The sequence below is a fragment of the Pomacea canaliculata genome, linkage group LG1 (assembly GCF_003073045.1).
Source record: "Pomacea canaliculata isolate SZHN2017 linkage group LG1, ASM307304v1, whole genome shotgun sequence".
Classification (NCBI taxonomy): domain Eukaryota; kingdom Metazoa; phylum Mollusca; class Gastropoda; order Architaenioglossa; family Ampullariidae; genus Pomacea; species Pomacea canaliculata.
In genome coordinates, this window is record NC_037590.1 from 14596655 (window position 1) to 14621896 (window position 25242).

Below are 25242 nucleotides of genomic sequence, written 5' to 3' on the forward strand. Positions count from 1 at the left end.
AGTGAAGACTTCTGAAATCTCCAAGGTGCACTGGCCAGTATGACTGTCATAGTACATCTTCACATCAGGCCCAGATTCAATAGGAATACTGTTTTTATACCAGGTTACTGAAGGATATGGAAGTCCCACTACTTTGCAGGACATAACAGCTGATTCACCTTCTGTGACAATCTGAGGCTGAAGCAGCTCTACAAACTCTGGAGGAATTTCATCTTGTGTGATCACAGTCAGCATTTGAGGCTGTTCTTGAATAACTTCAATCACAGCTTCTATAATTTCTTTATCGTGTTTCCCTGCTTCAGGTGGTTCTGAAACCTCAGTCTCAGAAACAGGCTTCTCCTGTAAAGAATATTTGACTACCACTTTAATTTGGTACAAAGTGAAGATTGCTTAAAATTTCTTCAGAATGTTCATCAGTCAAAGTGACAAACTAAATAGTGGAAGTATACAAAAAGCAGAAAAAGGATATTCTTATCAATAATATAGTAAACAAAAATCTTACCTCAACTGGAGCTTCAAAGATTGGCACACTCTTGATTTCAGTCTCTTCTTCAGGACCCTGTCCAGCAGTAATAGTGAATGTGACCTCTTCTGTCAGTACCACTGGTTCCTGCACTGATGTTTCCAGTAAAACAGGAGATTCAACTACAAGCTCCTCTTTCATGGGATGCTCTGTTGGCTTCTCTTCTGTTAAAGTCTGTGGCAACTTGATCTCTCTAACTGCTGTAACTTTCTCTAGAAGCTCTTCCTGAACCTCTTCTGTTGGGGTTTCTGACTCAGGAATTTCTTCAACTTCTAATGCATCATGTTCAGGTGACTCTGAGATTCGTTCTGCCACAAGGGGTACGAGTTTTGGGCGGTCAATAACCTTAGCAGCAATGGCTACTTCTGTAACCTCTTCCTCCACTTCCTCCTGAGCAGTGTAATAAACATCAGAGCTTTCAGTCCCAGTTAGAGACTCAGGAATGGGAGATTCAAAGATAGGGGATTCAATCAGAAGCTCCTCTTTAACAAGAGGTTCCACTTTGGGTCTGTCAATGACTGAAGGAACAACCTCTTCCTCTCTAACTTCTGACACAAAGATGGTCTCTTCCTCAACAAGCTTCTGTTCTTCTGTTTCCATGGGCTCTTCGGCTGTTGGGATTTGAACTGTAAAGACAACTTCTTCTCCAGCTGTAAGCAGTTATCTCTTGAGGCTGAGCTTCAAGTTCCATGGTAGTTTCTTCAGATTCAATTATAGTTAAGTAAGCAGTAGTAGTGGCCTGACCAGCAGGGTTCTCAGCAACACAAATATACTGGCCCTGGTCCTCTGGGAAGACTTCCACAATGATGAGGCTTATCTGCACCACACACCAACAAACACTTACTTTACATATCATCTGTATAGACGATGTGGTGTTTTTTTTAAAAGTATATGTCAGTCCTTTCTGTAATTCTATTTCTGAATAAAGAAAACCATGCTTGGAGGAAAACTAAGCCTTTTCACTCAATAAAAAATATCTGCTCACTTGAATTTTTGGCATGCATCTGCATGCCTTCATCAGCAAGAAAATAATCCACAATATTTTTATATTAAAATGTCCTTCCCATTGCTTGTTAAAAAAAAAAAATTAAACTGAAGATTTAAGACAAATGCTATAAAATAAATGAAAAAACTCCCCACCCTTGTGAATTTTTAAGGATACTAAAATAGATGTTTTCACCTCTCCAGTCTCTTTGTCATAGGTGATGACAAATTCCTCATCCTCATCTATGTTCTTAGAATCATGGAAGAAAGAAATGCGAGGCATAGGGACACCTGCCACACGACAGCTCATCTTTATCTCCTGGCCGTCTATAGCTTGAAGCGTGGGTAATGGCTCCAAGAACTGTGGCGCCACCATTCCTTCCATCATTGGTGAGGGTTCCACCGCCAGGGTCTGGGCTGGCATTGTAGGCATCTCCTCCTTCAAAGGCTCTGTTAAAACAAAGGTGGAAAAACTACACCAACTCAAAGAAAAATCTTTATCCAATTTATAGATTCAAAACCTTCTGTTTGTTCCAAAATATTTATAGACGTGAAGCTGCATAATATTTTATAGTACTGTCCAGTGTAAAAGGTCAACTTCACAAAAACACTGAAGAGTGATCATTTACCTTGGACATAGAGAGTAGTACTGCTGATAGCTTCACCAAGTTCAGACACAGCTCGGCAAGTGTATTCCCCTGTGTCCTCAGGGCCAACTTCAATGATAAGCAGTGTGCTCTTGCCCTCTTCAAAAATAATCTCGTAATGGGGTGAAGGTTTAATTTCCACTCCATTCACAAACCATGTTACCAGTGGAGGTGGATAGGAATCGATTTGGCACTCCAATCTAAAACAATTCAACATTTTATTATAATAATGCCATAGAAAAACTCTCATACTTACAAGTACTTTTACTTCACAGATCTGACAGTGTGGTAATGTTTGAAAAATATTAAAAATACAAAGTATACATATTTATTTATTTCACCATCTGATACTAACAGATTTTACAAAACAACTCTGAAAGAAAATCCATCTCAAAATTACTGTCAAATGGTAAAGCCTCTCAATTATTTTGAAAAGGCATGAGGCTAAACTAACCTGGCAATGCCTCGTTCTCGAACGTATATTTCTGGTTCCAATGGTGTGACAACAACTGGCTTGACCAGTTGAGTGACAACTTGCTCCTCTCGCTGTACAGTGGTAACAGTGCGAGTGAAAGTCAATGTCTCTGTTTTTTCTAAATCTGGGAGCTCCACTACTTTTTGTCGACCTAAAAACAGAAAATCATACTGCAATTACCATTCTTTTTCCATCATAGTATTTCTTGCATAGGATGGCAAATTTACTTTGTTCATTTTCCTTAACACAGAGAAAATATTATGAAATAATGTGAATCTTCTGGAGCCAACATGAGAGGAAAATTTTCCTTGAATTATAGCTTCTACAGCTCACCCTTGATCACCAGTGTGGTCTTGCAGGTTACTTCCCCTCGTTCATTCTCCAGTTTCAATGTGTATTCTCCAGAGTCCTGGGGTGCCACATTGATAATAATCAACACAATGGTGCGACCTTCCTTTACAATGCGAGTTCTTTCTGTTGGCCTCAGTTCTATGCCATTAACATACCATGTCATTCTCGACACAGGTTCAGCAGAAGTTTCTGCCTCTAGTCTGAAAATAAAGCAAAAGTCACTTTCATACACCTCAAATACTTCTTTTTTTGACTATTTTTTTGTTTTTTCATGCACACTCTAACTTGGTGTCAAAGGTCACAAAAAGAGTGATTGATAAATATGTTACATTTAAAAAAAGCAAAAAATATAAACAACAGTAGCTGTACCTGGCCGTTTGACCAGGTTCTATCTCCACATATGGCTGCAGTGGTCTGGAGAATTCTGGAGGAGCATGATGTGCAACTGTCACATGAAGTTGTTGTGTTAGTTTCTGCACCTCTTCATCGCCTAAAACACAAAAATGACAGCATACAGATATCCAGACTATAATCACTGGTCTACCACTTCTGACCTGATATTTAAAAAATATTCAAGTATGAATTTAATGCATGTTTTACTAAAATGTATACTAATTAAGCTATACTAAAGTGCATATTGACAAACCGTTATTTAATTCTTAAAAACTTTTCCAGGTCCCTGTCATGGATAGGATTGTGTTAAACTGTTCCTACTTCTAATCTTGGATGAAAGGGTTTTCTTTTCAAAGATCAAGAGCATATCTGTGAAGCTCAGGAATCTTAAGATACAAAAGCAAAAGCATTGCACACTGGGTTCTTGTTTATAAATAAGTTACCGTAACAGAAGAAGGTACAGCTTCTAAGGAAAGGGATGAATGATGGGTTAAAGCTACAATTTAAAAGAAAAATATGAAGATTGATATTCCAACTGCTTATAAATACCGTTTTGTTAAGAGCCAAGATGTGTACCTGATGCCTAATTCTGGTGTTGTTGCTGAACAATGTTAACAAAACAACAACTTTTCTCTCTGCTTCCACCATAACTCTCTCTCTCCCTCCTTCTCAGTCATATATAAATAATCATGCATACATATATGCACATGCATACATGCATGCTACACACACACAGAAACTCTGAATGTAACTGGTACTCTTTAGAATCCAAAAATTAGTGTCAGTTTAGTAACAGTAAAATATAAAACATAATATCATAAAGTATTGAATGTAAAAACCCACACCACCATATACATGTATGCACATGTGCATTGCATGCAAACAGACAAAAAGAATTTATGGTGTGCAGAAGATTAACTAATAGTTTAACGCTGTACTAAGGATTTCAAATAGTCCTCTATATTCCATTTTGGAGTAAAAAAAATGTTTTGATATTTTTGTACACTTGAAAAGAAAAAAAAAATCAAACCTAAAAAAAACTCCTTTTAGCTTCTAAATAAATTTTACTTTCACATCAAAGGCTAGTTTCCTTTTAACTATTCTGCACACAATTACCTGTTGCCATTATTTAATAATAATTATCAATCACTTCTCCACAAAGGCACAGCGAAGAACAAAGGTAAAGACGAGAATAAAAAGGAAAAGTCTAAAAGCAAGGTTACTCACAAGCTACTCACATGCTGTTCACCATGCTTCAAGGTCTGGGATGCCAGTCAAGGGAAGAACAGACCATGGATGTTTGAGGGTAAGTCATGCAGGCAGCAAGCACCAGAACATTTGATGAGCAGGATGCCTGGTCAGTCAAAGCACATCACACTGCATGCACCACCTCCAAGTACTGGGAGTGGCTACTGATGAGGACTCATCATGTTTGTTCACAAGTTCATGCATTTAATGTCTCACCAGCTGGCAGGTGGCTGTTTAGTTCATAAGACTGAGAAGGATGGCATACAAACTTCAGATCCAAACATTGGAGCAACATGCAAGGGTAAAACTTGCACAGAAGGCTACAAATGGTGCCTGTATCCATGTCTTGATTCGCCTGCTGTTGCTAATGAACAATACTTAGCATACATGCTCTAATTACTGCTGAAATATAGTGTTTTATGCATTCTGAAATAAAATTATCATCAGTCATTTATAAGTGCAAGGATAAAAGGGTAAAAGACTTGGTCATGGTCATGCAGAAACTTCAGTAGTTAAGCTCCTAAGAAAACTCAAGTCAAGCCTCTGGCAACCGAAAGTACACATGATGGGTCAATCTGGTTACAAAAGACAAACAAGAAGATTCTGTCTATTGACGAAAGGCATGCAGTAATAAATGTGTATGAGGTATTATGTTAGACAGTTAGTGAGATAATTAAGGTGATGATGGGTAGCAATAAGACATAATGTGAATATGGATTGCTGATTACATCCACCCACACACTTAAGACATGGCATTGCATCCACGAAGACTGCACAATACAGTGAATATCCATTACCTGAACAGCAGCATTCCTCTAGTTTAGTGTCAAAAAAGAAAGGGACTCTGAAGCCAGACATATGCCATCTGAAAAATCTAGAAAATTAAGTACAACTCTAAGAATATCCATAATCAAATTCTTACGCTGCACATAAAGTTCTGCAGAGCATTCAGCTGTACCAGCCTGGTTCTTTGCTCGGCAGGTAATGAGTCCTGTATCCTCAGGCATAGCCTTGAAGATAGTCAGAGATGTCAGACTGTCTTTCGTCTCAATCTGGAAGAAGAATAAGAAGCTATTTAAAAAACACATCTTTCCACACCAAGTAATTTATCCTTTTCATGTGTGAAGTCCTTCACAACACGACGGACAGTTATAAAAACTAAATATTCAACAGAATTTTTCAATACTAGCTTGTGCATATAATAAAAAGGAACATTTCTTATTCATTACAAGATACCAGTTCCTGAAATCTGACTAAATAACTTCCTTTTGTTTGCAAGATGCGAGTCTTCAGAGATGTGCCTAAAATATGGCAAAATGTGGCTCAAATAAGTTTGAAATTTAACATGATATCATGGATCTGAGCTCTTTCTGTTCACAGATGCTTATATAAAATTAACATAAAGGCTTATCTGCTCAGATTATCAGAGTATAGAAATGACCTAAACCTAATCATTTAAAAATCATTAAAAAAATCCACCTGAGAATTAACCAAACTTCACAACTATATATATGTGTGTGTGTGCATATTTTGAAATTGTACTTTACATTCCAGAAAGTGAGCAAAACAAATCCTGTTACCTTGTACTCTCTTGAGCTGTGGAGTGTTTGGATGCCATTACGGATCCAGGAAATGTCAGGAGTGGGGTATCCTGAGAAAACAGCTTCAAAACGAGCTGGTGTTCCCTCGGGTACCATGGTGTTGGCTACAGGCTTGATAAAACTTGGTGGCTGAGCAGTTGCCATGGGCTGGCTGGGCTCTGGCTCACTTTCCAGACCTATTGAGACAATACACATTATTTCAAAGCCACACAACTTTTATAAAATCACACAACCATCAGTCATACTCACCATCATACTTGTATATATATTATCAGTATTTTGATAAAAGATGAAGCAGCCTACAAGTAACAGAATTTCAAATGCACACAAATCACCGTTTTCCAAGATTTTGTTTTTATATTCAACAGTCAAACATTAAAGGATGCGCTGACATTCTGAAATAAGTAATGCCAGCGTCTGTCTTATCAATAATGTTTAAGGTTGTGGACTATTAACTCAAAAAGAGTTGTCACTTCATTGACGACCATAAACAATCAAGATGAACAATGTTTCAAATAAAATTAACATGCAGATTTATTGGTGTGAGCAAATAACTTTTCTTGGCCATCTCTATGTGCAAGTATCAATTCCTAGTCTTTTCTTGATTAAACATAAAAATACCCTTTAAGATACAAAGTATACCATGCAGCTACACGTGTAAAACTTAGTAAAGAACAGATGTCTGCTCACTTTAAAACATTCTGCATATTATAGCTATGGGAAACAACATAGCATAGAAATTTCAAAAAGGTAAAAAATAGTGTCTGTCACATACCATGGACCTTAAGGACAGTGATGCAAGCCACTTCCCCTGACTTGTTACGAGCAACACATTTGTAGGTGCCAGTATCTTCTGGAAAAGCCTCCATTATGGATAATATGTGCACACCTTCTGTGGTAGATGACATCTGGAAATACTTAGATGGTTTCACCAGCTGATTGTTGCGATACCAGGTTACTACTGGAGCTGTTGACATAAGTATCATACAATGCTTAGATGTTGCAGTTCTCACATCACAATAACAGACAAATCTCTAATGAAATTAAATTTACCTCTGCTGATGTATCTAACGTATTGTTAGAATCTATCCAAAAATAAAATCCCTATGTATAAAGGTTACGTACTCTGATACTTAAACAAGGCAATATGTAAATATTCCTAAAGTGAATAATTTTGACACCTGTTCCATCTATCCCCAAAGTACCAAATGAATTAAAAAACCCAAGCTGTCATTGTTTCAAATGTAAATATAAATATTAAATGACCGAGATTCAGAAAAAAAGGGCCTGACCTGCAGCTTACTGCAGAGAGGCAACAGAATGCTCAAACACTTATTTGCAAACACAGACTCTACAAACTCCCAGTAAATGGAACATAGAATAACAACATACTATTTCTTATACACCTGACGGATTTCCTCTGGCCTTCTCCAAAATATCCAAACAATCCCAGCAATAAACACAACTGAGATTTTACCTGGACGACCTGTAATTCTGCAGGTGAATTTGACAGGTTCACCTTCCTCCACCTCCACAGACCGAGGTTCTTCCATCACAAATGGGGCTTCAATTTTTGATTCCAACTGAGGAGTAGGTCCCAGCTGCTCTGGAGGCTGGATAGGTACTAAACAAACAAATAAAACTGATGTTCACTGAATGAACTTAAGAAACCTTACATGAAAAAAAATCGTATTATTGCACTATAATAAATATTTACAATCTGGTATAATTTATATGAACATTATTTAAAAAATGAAGAAACTTACTTTCAATAGTGAGTCTGGCAGTACAGGTGGACTTCCCCACACTATTAATGGCCACACATGCATACAGGCCAGCATCTTCTGGCCGAACTTCATAAATGACCAAAGTATGATTCTCGTCTTCATCTATGAATTTCCACCTGTGACTTTCTCCAAGAGGACGGCCATCCTATCCCAAACCAAAAAATCATTGTCAAATTTTGAACATGATACTTTAAGGCTACTTAGTTTACACTACAACTATTTCTGTGAGCTAGACAACAAGATATAAAAAAAAATGTGAGCCATCTAAATAAAAGTGTGATTAAATGAATCAATGTTTTTTTCGAGACATAATATTCTACAAAAGAAACATGCAAAGGGAATAAAATCAACCAACCAACCAAACAAACAAACAAAAATTAAATAAAAGGGTTTTGAAAGCTACAAGACAAAAGATTTACTCACCTTCTGCCAATGAACTTTAGGAGATGGGTTTCCAGCTACCTGACAGTCGAAGGTTGCCGGTTCACCCTGTGTGACCACACTGTCCCGCATCAAGCTGCGGAATTCTGGCGATATTTCACGCTGTGGCTCTTCTGCTTCTGCAGTTAAATACAAACAGAATCAATGCCTGTCAGCCTGTAGCAGACAATTAAATGTTGCTGATTTGATTAGATTTCATTACTTCTTTCAGCATTAAACAAAGAAGCTGAGAACTGTAGCATTTTAATTTGTTATAAAACAAAGCTGTGACTCCTGTGAATATGAGAGTCTATATAGGACCTATAATAGTTCATAATATGAAGGAAACACATTTAATACTGCACCTCAGCTATGACCAGTATTGGAGACAATCATATCAGGAATCAACATAGAAAAAGCTGTCAAAATCAAAAGATAACAACTCACCAACAACAGTTAACTTGGCTTTGCATTGAACTTGTCCAAATTTGTTGTAAGCTTTGACGGAGAAAACTCCAGAGTCTTCCAAGAACACTTCTGGGATGTGAAGTGTGCTGCTATTTTCTGTAGTTGTAATCTGCCCAGCAACAATAACTTTAAAATATCTTAAGATACCATTTTCAGTGGTAAAATTTATTTCTTTGAGTACTTACCAGATGACATGACTATGTGGAGATCATCCTCCAGCTACCTCAAATCCAGCTGTCCAAACCTGTTCCGGTCAAATAACCACAGAACAGTAGGACATTGAAATTAAGTTCAGCCCCCTCCCTCGTTCTAATTAAGCAACTCCAGTTTTTCACCTGGACTGAGTCTGAAACCCACTGCGAGGAGGCGGGAGGGAACTAGCTGTCATGTCATCTGGTAAGTACTTGAAGAAAAAAATTTTACCACTAAAAAGGATATTTTTTCTTTGTACTGTACCAGATGACATGACTATGTGGAGACTAACAGGTGGAGGGAGTGGTAACCCACCCTGGCAGCAAACTTAGTGATATGCTAGGTGAAACAACAAATTAACACCCCCCACTCCAAATTCCAGCTGCCTGACTGTAGGCTGTGAAGCCGCCTTAATTGTGTTAAAGCTGCTTTCGGGCCGGACAAATAGGCCATTGCACCTGCCCCATGCTATGCTGCTGAGCCATTGCCAATCCTTCTTCCAGGTCAGAAGGGGTGCCAGGTCCCACAGGTAGAACATGGGGAATGTCATAACATGCCTTCTTATCGCCTGATGCTACTTTCAGGTCTTCCCTTCTAACCACTTAAGCTAGTGGTATACACACTATTTCATGTGCTCTAGCAGCACAAGAAAGGTCGCTGTGAACAGCGTTACACAAACAGCCTTCATGACTGCCTAAAACCAGGCCTGACCAATAGCATGAAAACTACGAACTCAAGTTGGAAGGCTATCACCGTGAAACAACAGGTATTCCATGTCACTAGAAGGAGCCCTAGAGGGGCTCCAGGTTGCCAAGCTCAGGAAGGTTGGAAACCAGTGCCATTCCAAGAATTGGAGAGGATGCGATCTACAGTGTCAGGCACAAATGGCCAGCAATGTAGAATATCATTATAGGTCCCTACAATCCAAAATAAAGTCCAAAGACAACGCCCGCTTGACCTGATAGGATGCCAACAGAGAGGGCACAGGAGACACATACTTGCATGGGCACTTCCATCCAGCCTTTCTATCTTACTAAAAGAATAAGGTATTGGTGTCATGTCATGCATTGTCACTCAGTGTCCCAACGGAGACGGAGTAGATATCTAGCCTTACATTACACCGCTCTAAAGATAACAGCATTAGACAGGCCAATGTGTATACTTTCCTGCAGTGGTGTGCCTTTGAACACCTTCCTGCAATCTTGTCCCAGTGGTCTAGGAGCGGCAAACCACAAGGAAGAGACGACAAGGCAGGCATGACAGTTCAGTCAGTACTGCGAAAGATGTTAGCATGTAGCCTTCACTATACTTCACAGGCTACACTGGTATATCCAAGAGATCACAGAAATAAGATAGCTGCCACACGTTTAACTGCGTGAAGCAGGCAAAAACCTGGAGTTCAGTGCTCACTAGGATGACATGCGGGGATGGGTGGGGGGGGGGCTGAACTGATTTCATATCCTACTGTTCTGTGGTCGTTTGACCGGAGCAGGTTTAGACTGCTGGATTTGAGGTAGCTGAAGGGTGATCTCCTGGTACAGTACAAAGAAAAAATAATCAAGCAAATGCAAATTTTGCTTTTTTGTGAGTTCTCAAAATAAGTTCATTTCTAAAGACTTTTCTTAAAGTTAAAAAAAAAACTCTCTCATTGTAAAATACTGACCTGGAAGTCTCGTGATGGTTGAATCTCAAAACTGTCTCTGTACCAGGATATAATGGGTGGTGGGATTCCAGTGTAGGTCACTTCAAGCCTGCAACCATTCAGTATAAGCCTGCTTTCTAGTTCTAATAAACATTATAATAATGTGCAAATCTTTTAATGCAGAATGTGCCAGCCATTAAAAGAATCAAATACTGGTTAAGTAACTCTGCTGGTGTTGCTTTAAAGTTTATAGACTGAGGTATCCAAGTCATTACTGCTCCACACCATTATCGAAGTATATGTACCACCTAATGGCTGCAGCAACCACTTCCCCGTGTGCTTAGCTTGGCACAAATGAGGTAGGTATCAAAATTCCTAGAACCACACACAAGTCAATGACTCATCGTTGTTTCAGAAATTTTGTAGAATTGGAGTTTCTTGCCAACCTCTACAGCTGTCCATTAAATAGTGTATACAACATTACAGATACTGAAAAGCCTTAATTTGCTCACTGGCACAACCAATTCCTGCACATATGCAACAAACATGCCCATTGGTCACCAAACAGATTACTTCTGCAAGCCTGCATTTGAAAAAGGTTGGATGAAAATGAAAATGAAATTATAAATCAATATACTGCTTCATGTTATTTTGATGAGACAAAACAACTCTAAGATACTTACGTGACACCACTTCCCTCAGGCACCCTGACAGGTCTCAGAGGTTTAGTGAACACTGGGGGCTGGCCACGCTCAAGTGTAATCTGCTGTTCTGATACTTTGCTAGGTTCTTCTGGGCGAATGGTTTCCACAGTTACCTGTCTGACAAATACAGGCTCTGCCTGCATGCTGGGTTCCAGGTGGCGGAGCTGTGAGTGGACACTGATGTACTGACGTTCAGTTGTGATCACTTCCTGATCCTTCTGAACTCGAATCTTTGTTTCTGCAGCTCTTTCCAACTGGCGCAATTCAAACTCTGTTGCCTTGGGTTTCTTAAAAGCTTTATCCAGTTCAACACTACGCAGTTCTATTTTTCTGCGCCGTTCCAGTTCAATTTCTAATTCTCCTGTGTTAAATATAAAAAAAAAAGCCCACTGTTAACATTTGCAACACTAAGCTTGGCAAATGTACTAATATATACACATTTGCATAATTATCATTAACATGTAGTCCTTCTTAAGAAAATATTCACTGATGCATCATGCAGAATTTGTGGGTCACTGGATAGTACCTTTAGGTGCCTGTCGAAGACGAGCACGCCAGTCTTCTCTGGGCAAGACTTGAAGGGAAGTGCTGCATTCTGCCTCGCCTTCTGAGTTCTTGGCAACAACACGGATTTGTCCAGCGTCATACTCTCTCACGCGAGGTATTTCTAAGTGATGCATCATGCCATCATAGGTCAGCTTGAAGCGAGTGCCCTGCAAATTGACACAAACATTATCACTCTGTTGATGGTAGAAGGTGTTTCAGGTAAAGCTGTTCAGTGACTACAAAATGTGAAACCAATTTGCTCTTCATTGTCTTGAAGGTTAGGTTGTTTATATCAATATACCTAGCCACAAACTTAGGTAGCTTCATGACATGATGAATACAAGCAGCCAAGTTGGAATGTTTTATGATAAACAAGGAAAATAATTTAATGTTCGATAATTAGACTGAACAAAGATTTCTTACACTGACAATAAGACTGCCATTGATCCACCAGCTGACACGTGGTCTAGGAAATCCTCCAACCTTTACCAGGAATTTGGCAGGCTCGCCTTCACCAGTTTCTACTGGTTCAGGTTTCAGGTCAAACAATGGTGGTGATCGTGTTTGTGGTTCCTCTAAATAACGTTCTTCCAGAATCATTTGGCTATACACGGGAAAGAGACAAAGCTTAATTACTTAGTTACACTAGAAATCTGTATATGGTGTGTACATATGTCTTCATATATGTTGTGCTTTTAATAGAGTGCTCTTATATATATATATGCATACTATAGTAGTCTTTGGAACTATTTCATCATAAAATATGCATAATTAAGAAATGTAAGAAGCATTCAGCATTTCTTTTGCCAATAACACCACAATCTGATAGGAAGATGTTATGGTTATAAATTATCTCAGAATCCATATCAGCCAAAGTTTACCAACCTGCGCCAGTGTTCCTCCATCTCCTGCAGGCGGGTGGCACCCTCCCCAGGAAGCTGTGTGTCCATTATGATAGAACGCAGTGCTGCAAGCACATGGAAGTGTACTTAATATTCACAAGCAACAAGTAAAGATAGGATGGCAAAGATTTAACATCTAAGTCATTGGCCTAGCAATGGGGCGAAATAAGATGATACTTGGACATTATAAAATTTGTTAAATTTTACCATCACTCCATTATCGTCACCATACTTTATGCGTCTGTAAGCTTCTGTGTAAATAAATGTTCAGTCCGATCCCCCAGCAAGCACGAGTAAGGTGTGATGATTGTTCATAAACTTTGAATTACACACCCACCCTGACATTAAATATGATGAAAATCATGTATTCCTTCTGTAACTATTTTTATTTTTACTGTTTTTCAATTCCTGATCTTTAACTTTGAATAAGCACAGTTTCATGTGATACTTCACACTAAACTCAATGATGGCAATCTGAAACATTAGTTTGAGTTGCCCTATCTGTTCAACATTGTGCACACTGTTATCATTTTGATGTAAATTTATGTGCTTTAGAGATGTCTTCATGCTTGAGATCTCTGTATTGTGTTTATATCAAACACACCTTTGCACTTTATAGTAGCAGAGGTAGAGTCTTCACCATAGTTGTTGGTGGCATGGCAAGTGTAAACACCTGAGTCTTCAGGATTTACCCACTGTATGCCAAGGCTGACAAAGCCGAAGTCATACTCAGGCTTGTACCGTGTACCTGAAAAGCCACAAATAAGCAGCTTACAATTTTACATTTTCTTTCATTTAGACACAAACAACTTTTAGTCACATTTTAATTTGTGCAGAATATAGTGAAAGGAATGAAAGTGCATGTGTGTGCGTGTGCATACACACACAGCTAAACGTGTTCATAAATTGTGAGATATAAATTGTGTACATAATTTCTCAAGTAAAATTGCATCAAGCTTACCATGATGCAAAGGTTCTCCATCTTTAAACCACTCAACTTTCATTGTGGGATCACCTATAGGTACAAGCTTGCACTCAAAATGTGCTGGCTCGTTTTCTTTCAGAGTTAGGAGATCTTTGATCTGAGTCTTGAATTTGGGTGGTCTGCCTTTGGTCTTGTCATACAAGTCTTCAAGTGGTGGTGCTTGGCCTTCTCGTCGGATATATTCCCGCACTGCACTCTCAAATTCCTCACTGTCTCTGAAGCGAAAGAGTTAATATACTTTGATAAAGTAAATCTTAATTTTAAGAAAAACCTCCTGAGTGGTGATTACCTAAAGTGCATTAATTCTTCCTATGCTCTACCTGACAAATGACTTTTTTAAAAGCAACGGCAGAACAATATAAATGCTAATGTCACAGACACTAGAAGACTAAAGTTCTAATTAGAAACATTTCAATCACAGTAATCTCATTAAGTTTAAAAGAATAAAAAAATATGCACATATTTGGTTTTGAAATAATAAATGGTTATTAAGTGTAAGCTCATGATGTAGCTGTTCCCAAGATTTGCAAGTTTGATCCAGTGCTGAAAGCTCTTTTGGAGAAGCTGTCTTGAAGTATGTTGCTGAAATGAAGCTCAAATCATTTGCACCTACTCCCTTACCCTTCTGTTTAATAATAGTTAACATGATTTGACTCATGATTATCAAGAAAATGTGATATTTTAAATCAAGAAATTTCAGCAATTGTCTGCCTTTACTTGAATATAATACAAAGCCCAGCTTTGATACAAGTACATCAAAGCAACTAAGAAAAAAGCATTTTAAACAATACTATTAGTCAAAGGGGGGAAAAGTGGAGGACAAGAAAGGGAAGAATCACACATTTAAAAAAAAATTACAAAGCCAAAACACACCATAGACATTTCAGTTCTAGAATCAATGAAATAGGCAAGACAGATGTTTCCAATATACTAGCTTTGTCAAGTCAGAAACTAATTAAAGCACAGCAGCCAGATGTAGGACCAGCAACATCAGTCAGACAGAATCAGTAACACCATACTGTCACCCACGTGGAACCAGCAACACAAATCTGACATGAAGCCAGCAATGTCATACCAGTTAGACATAACACCAGTAACACCACTCATTCCTAAACCTAATAACACAAGTCAGTCATGGAGCCAGCTATGTCCCTTCAAATTTCCCAAATTTCAAGTACAATCTGTACCAGATCTGCTGCTAGTCAAAACTTGAAACAATAATGCTTAAGACGATTTATTGTGTGTTTATGCATGCATGCAAATTTGTGCAATAAAGGGAGAGACACAGAAGGGGGGAGGGGGAATCAAACATCCTAATGAAGATAAAATGTAGGCGTTGGGTTCCTGAGTCAATATTACATTAATGACATATGAATTAAGTAGCATGCAAACAAAAGCCCAATGGAAATAAATTTCAAATTCTCAAGCAAAGAAATTATGAAACTCCACAATCTTAAAAGTAGCATTCCATAAGACAAAATTGCTGAGAAGCATGCTAAATCCTGTCATGAAAAAGGAAGCCGACACCAGATTTGTAACAGATGCAAAAAACACTAAAGGGGTGGTAAACTGTTGTTTTACTGTTGGAGTTAAAGGTATTTGGCAAGCTGTATGTTCTAGATAAATCGATACAGAAAGTGAGATCATGTGGACAGGGACAGCAGCATGCTCTTGGAAATGAATTCTGGTTGGCATGTGTAAACATCATAGACAACAGCTTCATCTTGACAATGTTCTACTATGAGAACCAAGATGAGGATCAGGACTGCAGATTGTCAAAGCCATGAACACTAGGCAGCACCAGGCAGACCACCCAGGGGTACACATGCCAACAAACCTCTTTTCAACTTCTTCCACCACCATGGGGACATCAATGTGCTCAGGCCACCATGGTGTGGGCTCCTGCTTCAGCACTATAGGCACTTTAGCCTCATGTGAGGCTTGTTTACGCACACGAACACGTGGTGCTTTAGGCTGTGTGGGTGCCACCTGAGTGGGTTTAGGGGCTGTAGGGGGTAGGGGTGAAGGTGCAGCTTTGACCACAGGAGCACTGAAACATATACACTGGGTTAGTAAAATAACCCCCCAAAAAAAACAGAAATAACAGAAAAGTCTAAACAACAGAAGACAAGGAAAGGTTTCTGGTGATAGTTTTCAAGACAAAAAGCAAGCTACCATATACTGCTCTATCTAGTGCATAAACTCTCACACAGAAACATTATACAAATAGATATGTATTAGCATCTGACACTGAGTTCAAAGAGCTTTTTTAAATAACCTAGGAGTAAATATTAGCATTTCACACATTTTACAGATCATTTCATTAAAATATGATGGTGGTAAAAGCGTATGCAGAGAAATAAACCTTCATATCAAAAACACTTTTATTAAAATTGTAAAGCTAGAAAAATGAAAGCGAAAAGCATGCAAGTAAAAAAACTAATTTACAATAGTTTGACAATGCAGACCAGAGAAAGCCAGCTATGTCAAAGAGAGACAAAAATAATAAACAAAGATGAAAAAAAAAGAAAATAATCCCCCAAATGTTTTCAAAGATTTTTCAAACAAAACCCTACAGCCAATATACAACATACAGCAGATAAAATAGAGATGTGAAACCAGTTAACACGGATGCTGTTGGGTGGCTGGTGGGCTTGTGCCCAAACATTTGTGTGTGTGGCTGCCTGAAACTGAGTGAAAAAGAAGAGGAGGGGGAGTAGAAATAGAGATTGTGTTTGTATATGCATGCTTGCAAATTCTCCTGAACAAATGTGTTGGTGGTGAAATGCACTGACAGCAATAGCTGAACATAAGGCAGGCAAATCTGAAATGGGAAATGTTTTTTCAAATAAACATAGCAGGGGTTCTCAAAAACATGCAGGTACACTCCACAATCTATTCACCTGGGCGGAGAAGGTGGTGGAGGTGCTGCAAATGTCACCACATGTTTGACTGGTTCTGGTTTAGATTTAGGAGGCTCCACATGCCTGGGATTAAAATTGTTCAGAGTTGACTCTACAGCTTTATATTAAAAAACAGCTGCTAGTATTCTTGCTGGTATAAAATGTCAACTTATTTCAGGGTTAGCTCCAGCATGTCAAATTCCTACATTTAGCCAAGAAGTACTCTTTTGAGTTTCTTTATTATTCATACTTCAACAACATTACAGACTTTAAAACTGAATTTTTAAATGCAGAGTTTTTAAAAAAGTGAATTGTGGTCATCTCAAAATGGTGATCTAGTATCCACCTGTATTCTTTCTCTTTGGGCTGAAACTGTAAAGTTGTAGTTACAGGTTCTGGTTTGAGCAATGGTGGCTGTGGCTCAGGTTGTTGTACCTGTGCTGGTACCACTGGTCTGCTATTTGAAAACATTTGAAACTTATCAGCTGTGAAAAAAACAGGTCTCTTATTTTGCATTTAATAACTCAAAAATGTTTACTGATTAGAAATTATGGCGAAAAAAATTAAATGTAAGAAATTATTTTAAATATGAGAAGATCGATGTACAGATGTTTGCTTACATGTACACATAAATAAGTGTATGTTGCTTATTAAACATGCTATTAAGTCCCATCTAAACAGTGCTTGTTGAAGACTGAAAAGCTGTGTAATTATGTATGGTTTATGCCTGCAAAGATGAAAATAATAAAATATCTATGCCTATTTAGGAAAATAAAAACCATTTTCTACATAATTTTAACACTCGATCTTCTCTCTGCAAAAAGTCCATGCAAATAACACTTAACAAAGATGAAAATAAATCAACATTAAAGAAAATTAAAAAAAAGTTTTCTAAATAATTTTGACACTCTTCTCTCCGTAAAAAGTCCATGCAAATAACACATAAATTAAGGTTTAAACATGCAGATAAAATAATAATAGTATGAGAAACCCACATCAAGATTGAGCATAAAAAATTAACAGGCACAATAAGAGGTTTATAAGAATAACATTAATGACCATGAAATGAGTTTGCAAATGGTGTGATCAATAACTTTATGTTTACCTAAAAGCTTACCCAAGAAAAATTTACAAAATGCATTTCCCCAATTTAAAAAGGTGCTGTTAAATATTTCCCATGGTTAAAAATTGAACCTCTTCAGACTAGAGTGCAATACCTATAACTTTTAAGATGAGAACAGGGTAGAAAGTGAATGGATTTGCTCACTATCTACTCATAGGTATACTTGCTGCAAAATACATCTCATGAATTTTCTAATTTCAGCCAACACTAATGGTTTTCATCTATCAGAAGCTGATTTCTCCAGGAGCTGAAAACTCTACTAGAGGCTAGGACAAACACATGCTGTAGAAGCCATTCAAGTGCACAGACCTCTCTAAAAGCTTCTCAGAGTGCACAAGCCTCAAAGAAGCTGATTCAGTGTCTGAGGCATAACTGATAAGCTGCACTGGTCCCTCTTCGTCTATGTCCAAATACATAGCAGCACTGAGCCATTGAGAGAATAAAGGACAGATTACTGAAAACCTTGCCCAACAGGCATATAGATTTTAAAGACTACACAACTGAGAGTACTCCCAAAAACTAAATGGAATGTTATCTATCAAGCTTCAAGAAACAATTTTCCAGCGTTAAGAACCCACCACCACACAACAAAACAGGGAGAAAATGTTAAACTGGGGAATTAGTAGAAACATGTCAACTATCAAGGGGAAAATGTGAAAACAATATTTTAAAAGATGTGTGAAAGAAAGAAATAAAAAAGGAAAATAATTTCTAGACTTGCAGTGCTCTTCGTGGTTATTATGACTTAAAATGCTGATGAAATAGGTCAAAAAGCCAAAATGCCTGTAGGTACCTGGGTGGCTTTGGCTTTGGTGCTACTGCTGGAGGTACCTTTACAGGTGCAACAGGTTTAGGAGCAATTACAGGAAGTTGTTCTGGCTTCCTACACCCAGTGATTATGAAGTCAGCAGAGAGAAAAAGAAAGTGTTCCACTTATGTTTTAAGCTCATAAAACTTTCACTGTGCTATTTTCCTTCTATCGCAAATTATTGCAAAAAATTAATTAAATTTTTAGCTTATACAGTAAACCTGTCATGGTATAACCCACTTCAGTCACCAAATTATCTGTTTCAAAATTCTTTTAAAACTGGAAAGAAAAAAAGGGGAAAGAAGGAACTGAGAGAAGTAAATCATGATGTCTAATAATACAACAGCAACATACTAAACAATTTTAAGCACCTTTTTTCTGGCATGACTGGTGGCTCTGATAGCTGCCTTTTCTCAAAGAATGGTGGTCTGTAAAGAAATGATGGGAAAAAATGAACTCATTCTGGATTCACCATAAAATCAGTGTTTGCACATATTTCCAATTGTTAATAGCTTAGCATCATGCAATACTGATTCTTTAAAGCTGACAATTGAACTTTCCACATGAATAATACTTTTTTAATGCTTACTTTTGTCATTAAAATTCTTATAAGAATGACAAGCTGAAACTTCAGAATGCTAGTTACAGATCATAGTCATGCATTCTGCTTAAACCTGGCAGTTTAAAATATTTATCTACATTAAATATTTTAGCAGTGAACAGTTATTCTAAATAAAGATCGTACTAAGATAATCTTTTGTGCAAAATAATAGTGGTATACATGAACATGCATATCTGGTATAAATGAAATAAAAATGCTGTATAATGTAAAACAGAAGCTTTAGACAGATTTACTTCATACATTTTTGTCATGATATCACACTCAAGTGTACACAAATCAGACAAAAATGATGTAAGTATACACAACCATTCAGTGTGAAATGTTTACTAACTAGAATGATAACAGTACAAATTTCACCCATCCATGCATTACTTTGGATTATTAAACATCAATATTTCACATCTGCATTCATATTAAAGGTTAAAAGATTTGTATACACTTTTTAATGTAAAAATCCTTTGAAAAATTCTTCAGTAAAATGCAAACAAATCTTTACCACACAAGTAATCCTTATACACTTTACAAAAAAGCTAGAAACACAACACTGTTGATCATTACCAACATTTTTTAGTGCTCATCACAACATTCATTAAAACATCAAGTCAAAAATGGTTTTAAAGCAAAAAATAACTAGGAAGCTTGTCAGTATGATATCTAGTTTTCTACCGTTAGCAGTTACCTACAAATAACAAAGTAAAGGTGCATCTCATTAACAGCAAGAAAGGTAAAGAACAACAGATTGTTGTGAGTGTTGCATAAATTTCCTGAATCCAAGTTCTTTTGTTTCTCTGTCATGGGATGGTCCAGAAAGATAAAGATACTATGTGTATTGTATTTTCTTTTCTCTCTTACTTTGCTAAATACAGCATGCATTTGACAAACAATTCTTCAGTACAAATTACAAATACTTCTCTTACAAATTGTTTATTTCATGCATTTCAAGCCTATTCCAGTAACTATTCTAAAATTATTCTGTCAGTTCTGAGTTAGCCACTAACATTTAGTAGTTTAAAAATCTCTGCACGTGACCCTGCTCTCAGACACACATAATCAGAAAAATGAATAAACACCATGCATTTTCCAGTGGCAAACACTTAAAATAAAAGACTAGACATATTTCACTGCAAGTTTAATTGGCTCTGCATGCACTGCAACATGCATCAGACAAACCTCTCTAGATCCTGCTCATCCATAAGTCTTAAGTAGCCACATTCTGTGTCTGATGCATAGCTGATTAATTGGACTGGTCCCGTCTCTTGGATCTCATAGCTAAAAAGCAATAAGCGAGTTCTGGCAGGATATTCCTCAGTCTTAATACTTTAATAAGTTATCTGTATTCAAATGTATTCATTAAAGCAATGAGCTAGCAAAAATCTAAAAGATATAGAAAAAGTTTGAGAGTTTGCAAAGCTTCATTTTATTTCCATATCATTTTCTTGAGCAGAAATTACACCAATGGAAACATAAGGGAATACACATTTTGCTGGAAAGTCAGTGCCATTGGTGGCTGTCACATTTCTTTAATGCAGAGAGCACTCTATAACATTGAATATGAAAGAGATTTGACCTTGGAGATTTCTCCCTGGGTATAAAGAACTGCTGCTTTGAAGCAGGAACAGGAGGTGCTGTTGGTTTGGGTGCTGGTGCTTCAGCAGGTTTGGGCACCTTAGCTGGTGGTGCTTGATACTCCTTCTGGCTGGTCAAACCGTTTCTTAGCCTCAGCAACACTAGGCCTCTTGTATTCCTCTGTTGGAACCTCCACCTCAGACAACTCAGGTGTTGGAGGTGGGGCTTGGCCACAGGTTTTGGCAAGACAGGTGGCAAAGGAACTTTCTCCTCGACTGGTGGTCGACCACTAGGTCTGATGAAAAGCAGCAAATCCTCAAACATGAGACTTGTGTGGTAGTTGCCCTGCGCTATAAGCATGCACTGGATGACATTTTTCTTGTTTGGTTTTGGTTGAGGGTAATTTTAATATGAAAAATTACATTGAGCATTTTCTAATAATTAACAACAAAAATCAATGGATAAATTACTAACAGCACTATTCTCATATTCTCCAACATTCAAAGATATATTTTTGTGGTTATCCTTCAGCTCTTGAAAGATGATGGTTTGTTTTCTTCCTCAATCTAAAAAAACACCTATTTCAACAGGTCACTGAGTGATATTTGTTCAGTTATGTACACAAAATGCTTTAAAGTTTCACTATTATGAAGAAATCAAATCTATCTCAAAATCCTGCAAAAACTTCATGTCATACAAAATTTGTACACCATGTAAAATATAATTTCTTCCAAAATAGTTTTAAGTTAAAAGAAAATGCAGTGCAAATGAAAACATCAAGTTAAAAAAACATGCAGGAAAACAAACCTCAAGAACTCCATCTCATCAAATGACAAGTCAACAGACATAAGCGATGTCGGTGACAAGGACATCGAGGGTGTGGACAGAGTGACATCACAGACACTGTGAGGGGTCGAGGTCACAAGGAAAAAATCAAGGCTGAAGGGAGTGAAGTAAACTGACATGAGGCAGGGTAAAAGCACAGAAATGTTATAAGAAGTCCACTCAGATTATGCCACACATTCTACTTTTATCCATCTAATACTGGATTTTATTTTAAAGCCATCACTTAATTCCAAACTTTCTCGAGCAGTTCATTTAACTTTGATAATAATTATGTTCTCCTTTACAAAAGTTGCTGTTGAGTGGCACCAGTGATTCTAAATATGTAAAATGTACTTTAGCCAGTTAATAGCCTCACATTCTGAGCCTTCAGAAACAAATTATTTAATATATTGCTTCTTTTATTTGCATATTTATTAATTTTAATGTTATTTCCACAAGGCAGCCTAGTTAAAATCTATACCTTATGATACCCAGGGTAAGTTTATTAGAGATACATACACATCCTTTGCATGTCTCAGTCCATTATCTATCAACATTCCTTTTATTAAACATAGAAGTTAATTTTTAAAACACAACTACAAGTATAGCAATAGTTTATTAGATTCACATATATGTTTAGCAAAATGCCATGTAGTTCTCTTCTGTATGTGTTATATAATAATTTTAAGGTACTATAAGGTCAAACAGTTTACAGATTAATTATATATGGAAAACTAATTTACAGATTGTTTTATTCCTAAATTCTATAATCTGACACTTGAAAAACAGATTGTTATTTATAGTTATCCCTATGTGCAGTTAGTCCCTCTAAGTACAGCTACCTATATTTTGAACACATATTAGTCTATATGACAGGTAATATCAGAAATAATAACAGATGCAGAAAACAAAATGTGCATCATGCAAAAGTTAAAAACATGCATACTATATTTCAACACATTTACAGATACCACTAATTGTTCCTTTTATGGATATAGTACCGCTGACAAGCAATCACTTTTTCTCTGCAGAAATGTATCCTAATCTACATATATGTTTTCAATGTAGGAATCTGTTTTCATATGTTTGTTTCCTGATTTAAACTCCCAACACTGATAATGGACTGTCCGTGACATGGATCATGATAGTGATGGTAAAGACAACTAAAGATTTAAGCATTCTGGAATAAAAAACCAAATAAAATAAGTAAAAGACCAGCACTAAATGCATTGCAAATGGTGGTCTAAGTATTCCTCATGTGTCATCCTTTATTTCAGCTTGAAAACTATCGTGGATTAAAAAACTGAAAACCAGTGAGCAGAGATGGACAAATATAATTGAAGCTATACTACCAAAAAGTAATTACTTAGAACAGCTGGGCTGTGAGCTACCTTATAAAAGATATAATTTGTTTTGGAAGGATGTTCACTTGCATATGGATGTTTTAAAAATAAAGTTAAAGTAGAAACTGCTGATAAGCTCTTACCAGAACCTCTCTTCTATAATGTTGATATTAAGATTAAGAAACAAAACCCTTTCATGGTGATTATAAAGAGTCAGGTTCAAAGATATATTTTGACTTATTGTGGACATTCTATCTAATGGACATCGGTGATGGCAATTTGCTGACAGTATGCATGTGTGTGTGTATGTGTGTCTATTTCTTGGGGTTTTTTGTTTCTTACTTTTGTGTGAACCTTGGTAAAGCTATTTGTTTTGCTGTAGTATATTGTGCCATGAAATAATTTTTTTTTAAACTTAAAAAAAAGATTTAAGAATTATTTATCATTTTCAATAGGCTACAAGTACTTGAAGTAAGGCAAGTAGAAAGTAGATTCATAAAATAGCTACATGTTTGGAGAAATTAAGTTTGAACCCTATTACGTACACTGGTATCAGAGCTCTTATTGATCAAAATTACCAATCCATATCAATAAACACTGAATTCCCCAATATTATTAACTAAACAAACCTAAGCTGTAGAAGTATTAGCCATAACGCAAGATGCAGGGTGAAGATAACACCAAATAAGATTCTTGGTTTTTTTCAGTAGTTCTACCAAACATTACTAAGCCATTGCATAGCTATTCACACCCATGTATACATGTTGTCTATACAGACATCACACCTGAGTGGTTCTTGTACCGATCTAAGACTCAGACTTCCACTTTGTGATTCAGAGGCAAAATAAATCTCCTGCACTGGACCCTCAGCCTCAATGTCATAGAAACTGGTAAAAACAAGAAGCACCTCACAATGACAATGGGGAAAAAAAAAAAACCAAGGAGTATATCATAATGCAAAACCAAGAAACACGCTTCAATGGAACTGGCAAAGTAAGAAGCACATCACAATGGAACTTGAAAAAATGAGGAGTACATCACAATGAAACTGGCAAAGGCAAGTCAAGGAAAGTGATAACATCACATAAGCATGAAATGAAAAAGAAAGTCAGTAGGAAAAAAACATGCATGTTTTTTTTTATATGAAGATGTAACTGTATCTGGTCTTTTCCTCTCACAAGCTTTTGTAAATATAGCTCTCTGCTGGTATAAGTTGTTGATGTAACCCTCTGTAGACTTTACTCCGGTAACTCACATTAAATTTACTATAGGGACTTTAAAAGTATAGTACCCATGACAAGATATTTAGCAATGAGAGTCACTTTATGTGGGGCTTAAAATGAAATGATTTATCTCTATATTGTGCTATACATGAAACTCATTTTACTGACATAAATTGAAATGATTCATGAAGAGATTGGATCTGGAGGTTCGCTGATTTTATGACCAGAAGAAGAGTTATAACTTCTTTTGTAGAGATTATGAGCTGTACTGTTCGGTGCCTAAAACAGTTTACACCTTTCTTTACTTCTATAAAGAGAAAGGGCTTGACAAAACAGCAGAAATAACTCCAAAATTTAATATATTAAACTGCCACAAAGAATTGACTTAATTCTATCTTTTCACTATTTCCTTGTGCTTATAACACGTCAAAAAAATTGCAGTTTTAAATAATAATATGCTTTTACCCCCAAACCTGTGATAGTAATAAAAACAAAATTCAAAAACACAAATAAGCTCAGTGTACAAATTACAATCTCCAAAAGTTTTAACAAATTATTCCCTCATATGTTTGGTAACCAGTGCGTCAAGTCCTTGAAAACCACTAATACTTTTCACAGACTGATGCAATAACTCCAGTTCTCCATTTCTGGTTCTCAAGCAAAAGCTTCACCATGCAACAGAAGAACCATGCTAGAGAAAATGAGACATGCACAGACCTCCGTGCATCTTCCTCCTTGATCAATCGCAGAAGTGCACTCTCTTTCTCAGTGGCATAAGCAATCTGCTGGACTGGTCCTTCTGGCTGGATCTCATAGTGACTGAATAGATAAACATCACTGCTAATACAGACCACTCTTATAACCACAGTGAACTGTCAACTTTCACTGGACTTGCTGCAAGAAGGGTAGAGGAATGGTGGAAAGAGTTTCTTAAAAATACATGCAATTACAACAATAAATA

The 25242-nt window shown here is 37.0% G+C and overlaps 2 protein-coding genes across 2 annotated transcripts in view; both read right to left on the reverse strand.

Annotated features, from left to right (window-relative positions):
- The window catches only part of LOC112570126 (titin-like), a 149833-nt gene extending 124809 nt beyond the window's left edge, over positions 1-25024 (reverse strand). Inside the window, 24 exon segments of the mRNA XM_025248372.1 lie at positions 5544-5673; positions 6202-6398; positions 6998-7189; positions 7700-7846; positions 7989-8154; positions 8433-8569; positions 8877-9006; positions 10753-10840; positions 11415-11796; positions 11962-12148; positions 12405-12585; positions 12867-12948; positions 13488-13631; positions 13845-14083; positions 15706-15918; positions 16772-16855; positions 17118-17228; positions 18688-18777; positions 19074-19130; positions 20495-20593; positions 20892-21185; positions 21698-21829; positions 23844-23945; positions 24999-25024. Of these exon segments, the coding sequence (XP_025104157.1) occupies positions 5544-5673; positions 6202-6398; positions 6998-7189; positions 7700-7846; positions 7989-8154; positions 8433-8569; positions 8877-9006; positions 10753-10840; positions 11415-11796; positions 11962-12148; positions 12405-12585; positions 12867-12948; positions 13488-13631; positions 13845-14083; positions 15706-15918; positions 16772-16855; positions 17118-17228; positions 18688-18777; positions 19074-19130; positions 20495-20593; positions 20892-21185; positions 21698-21762 (3415 nt within the window). The 5' untranslated portion in view covers positions 21763-21829; positions 23844-23945; positions 24999-25024.
- Positions 960-5491, reverse strand: LOC112570107 (myosin light chain kinase, smooth muscle-like). The gene is made up of 7 exons (XM_025248348.1): positions 4612-5491; positions 3350-3470; positions 2963-3180; positions 2609-2780; positions 2137-2354; positions 1704-1957; positions 960-1340 (listed from the first exon to the last, which is right to left on the reverse strand). The coding sequence occupies exons 3-7, from the start codon at positions 3141-3143 to the stop codon at positions 1095-1097; spliced, it is 1071 nt and encodes a 356-aa protein (XP_025104133.1). The 5' UTR covers positions 3144-3180; positions 3350-3470; positions 4612-5491; the 3' UTR covers positions 960-1094.
- Positions 25025-25242: the final 218 nt, after the last annotated feature.

Bases quoted from the DNA above. Each gene is read 5' to 3' on its own strand.
- LOC112570107 (XM_025248348.1), bottom strand. From the start codon at position 3,143: ATGACATGGTATGTTAATGGCATAGAACTGAGGCCAACAGAAAGAACT. The intron at 2,781-2,962 runs GTGAGCTGTAGA...TTCTGTTTTTAG, and splicing joins GACCACACTGGTGATCAAGG to GTCGACAAAAAGTAGTGGAG. The intron at 2,355-2,608 runs GTTAGTTTAGCC...GAATTGTTTTAG, and splicing joins CGAGAACGAGGCATTGCCAG to ATTGGAGTGCCAAATCGATT.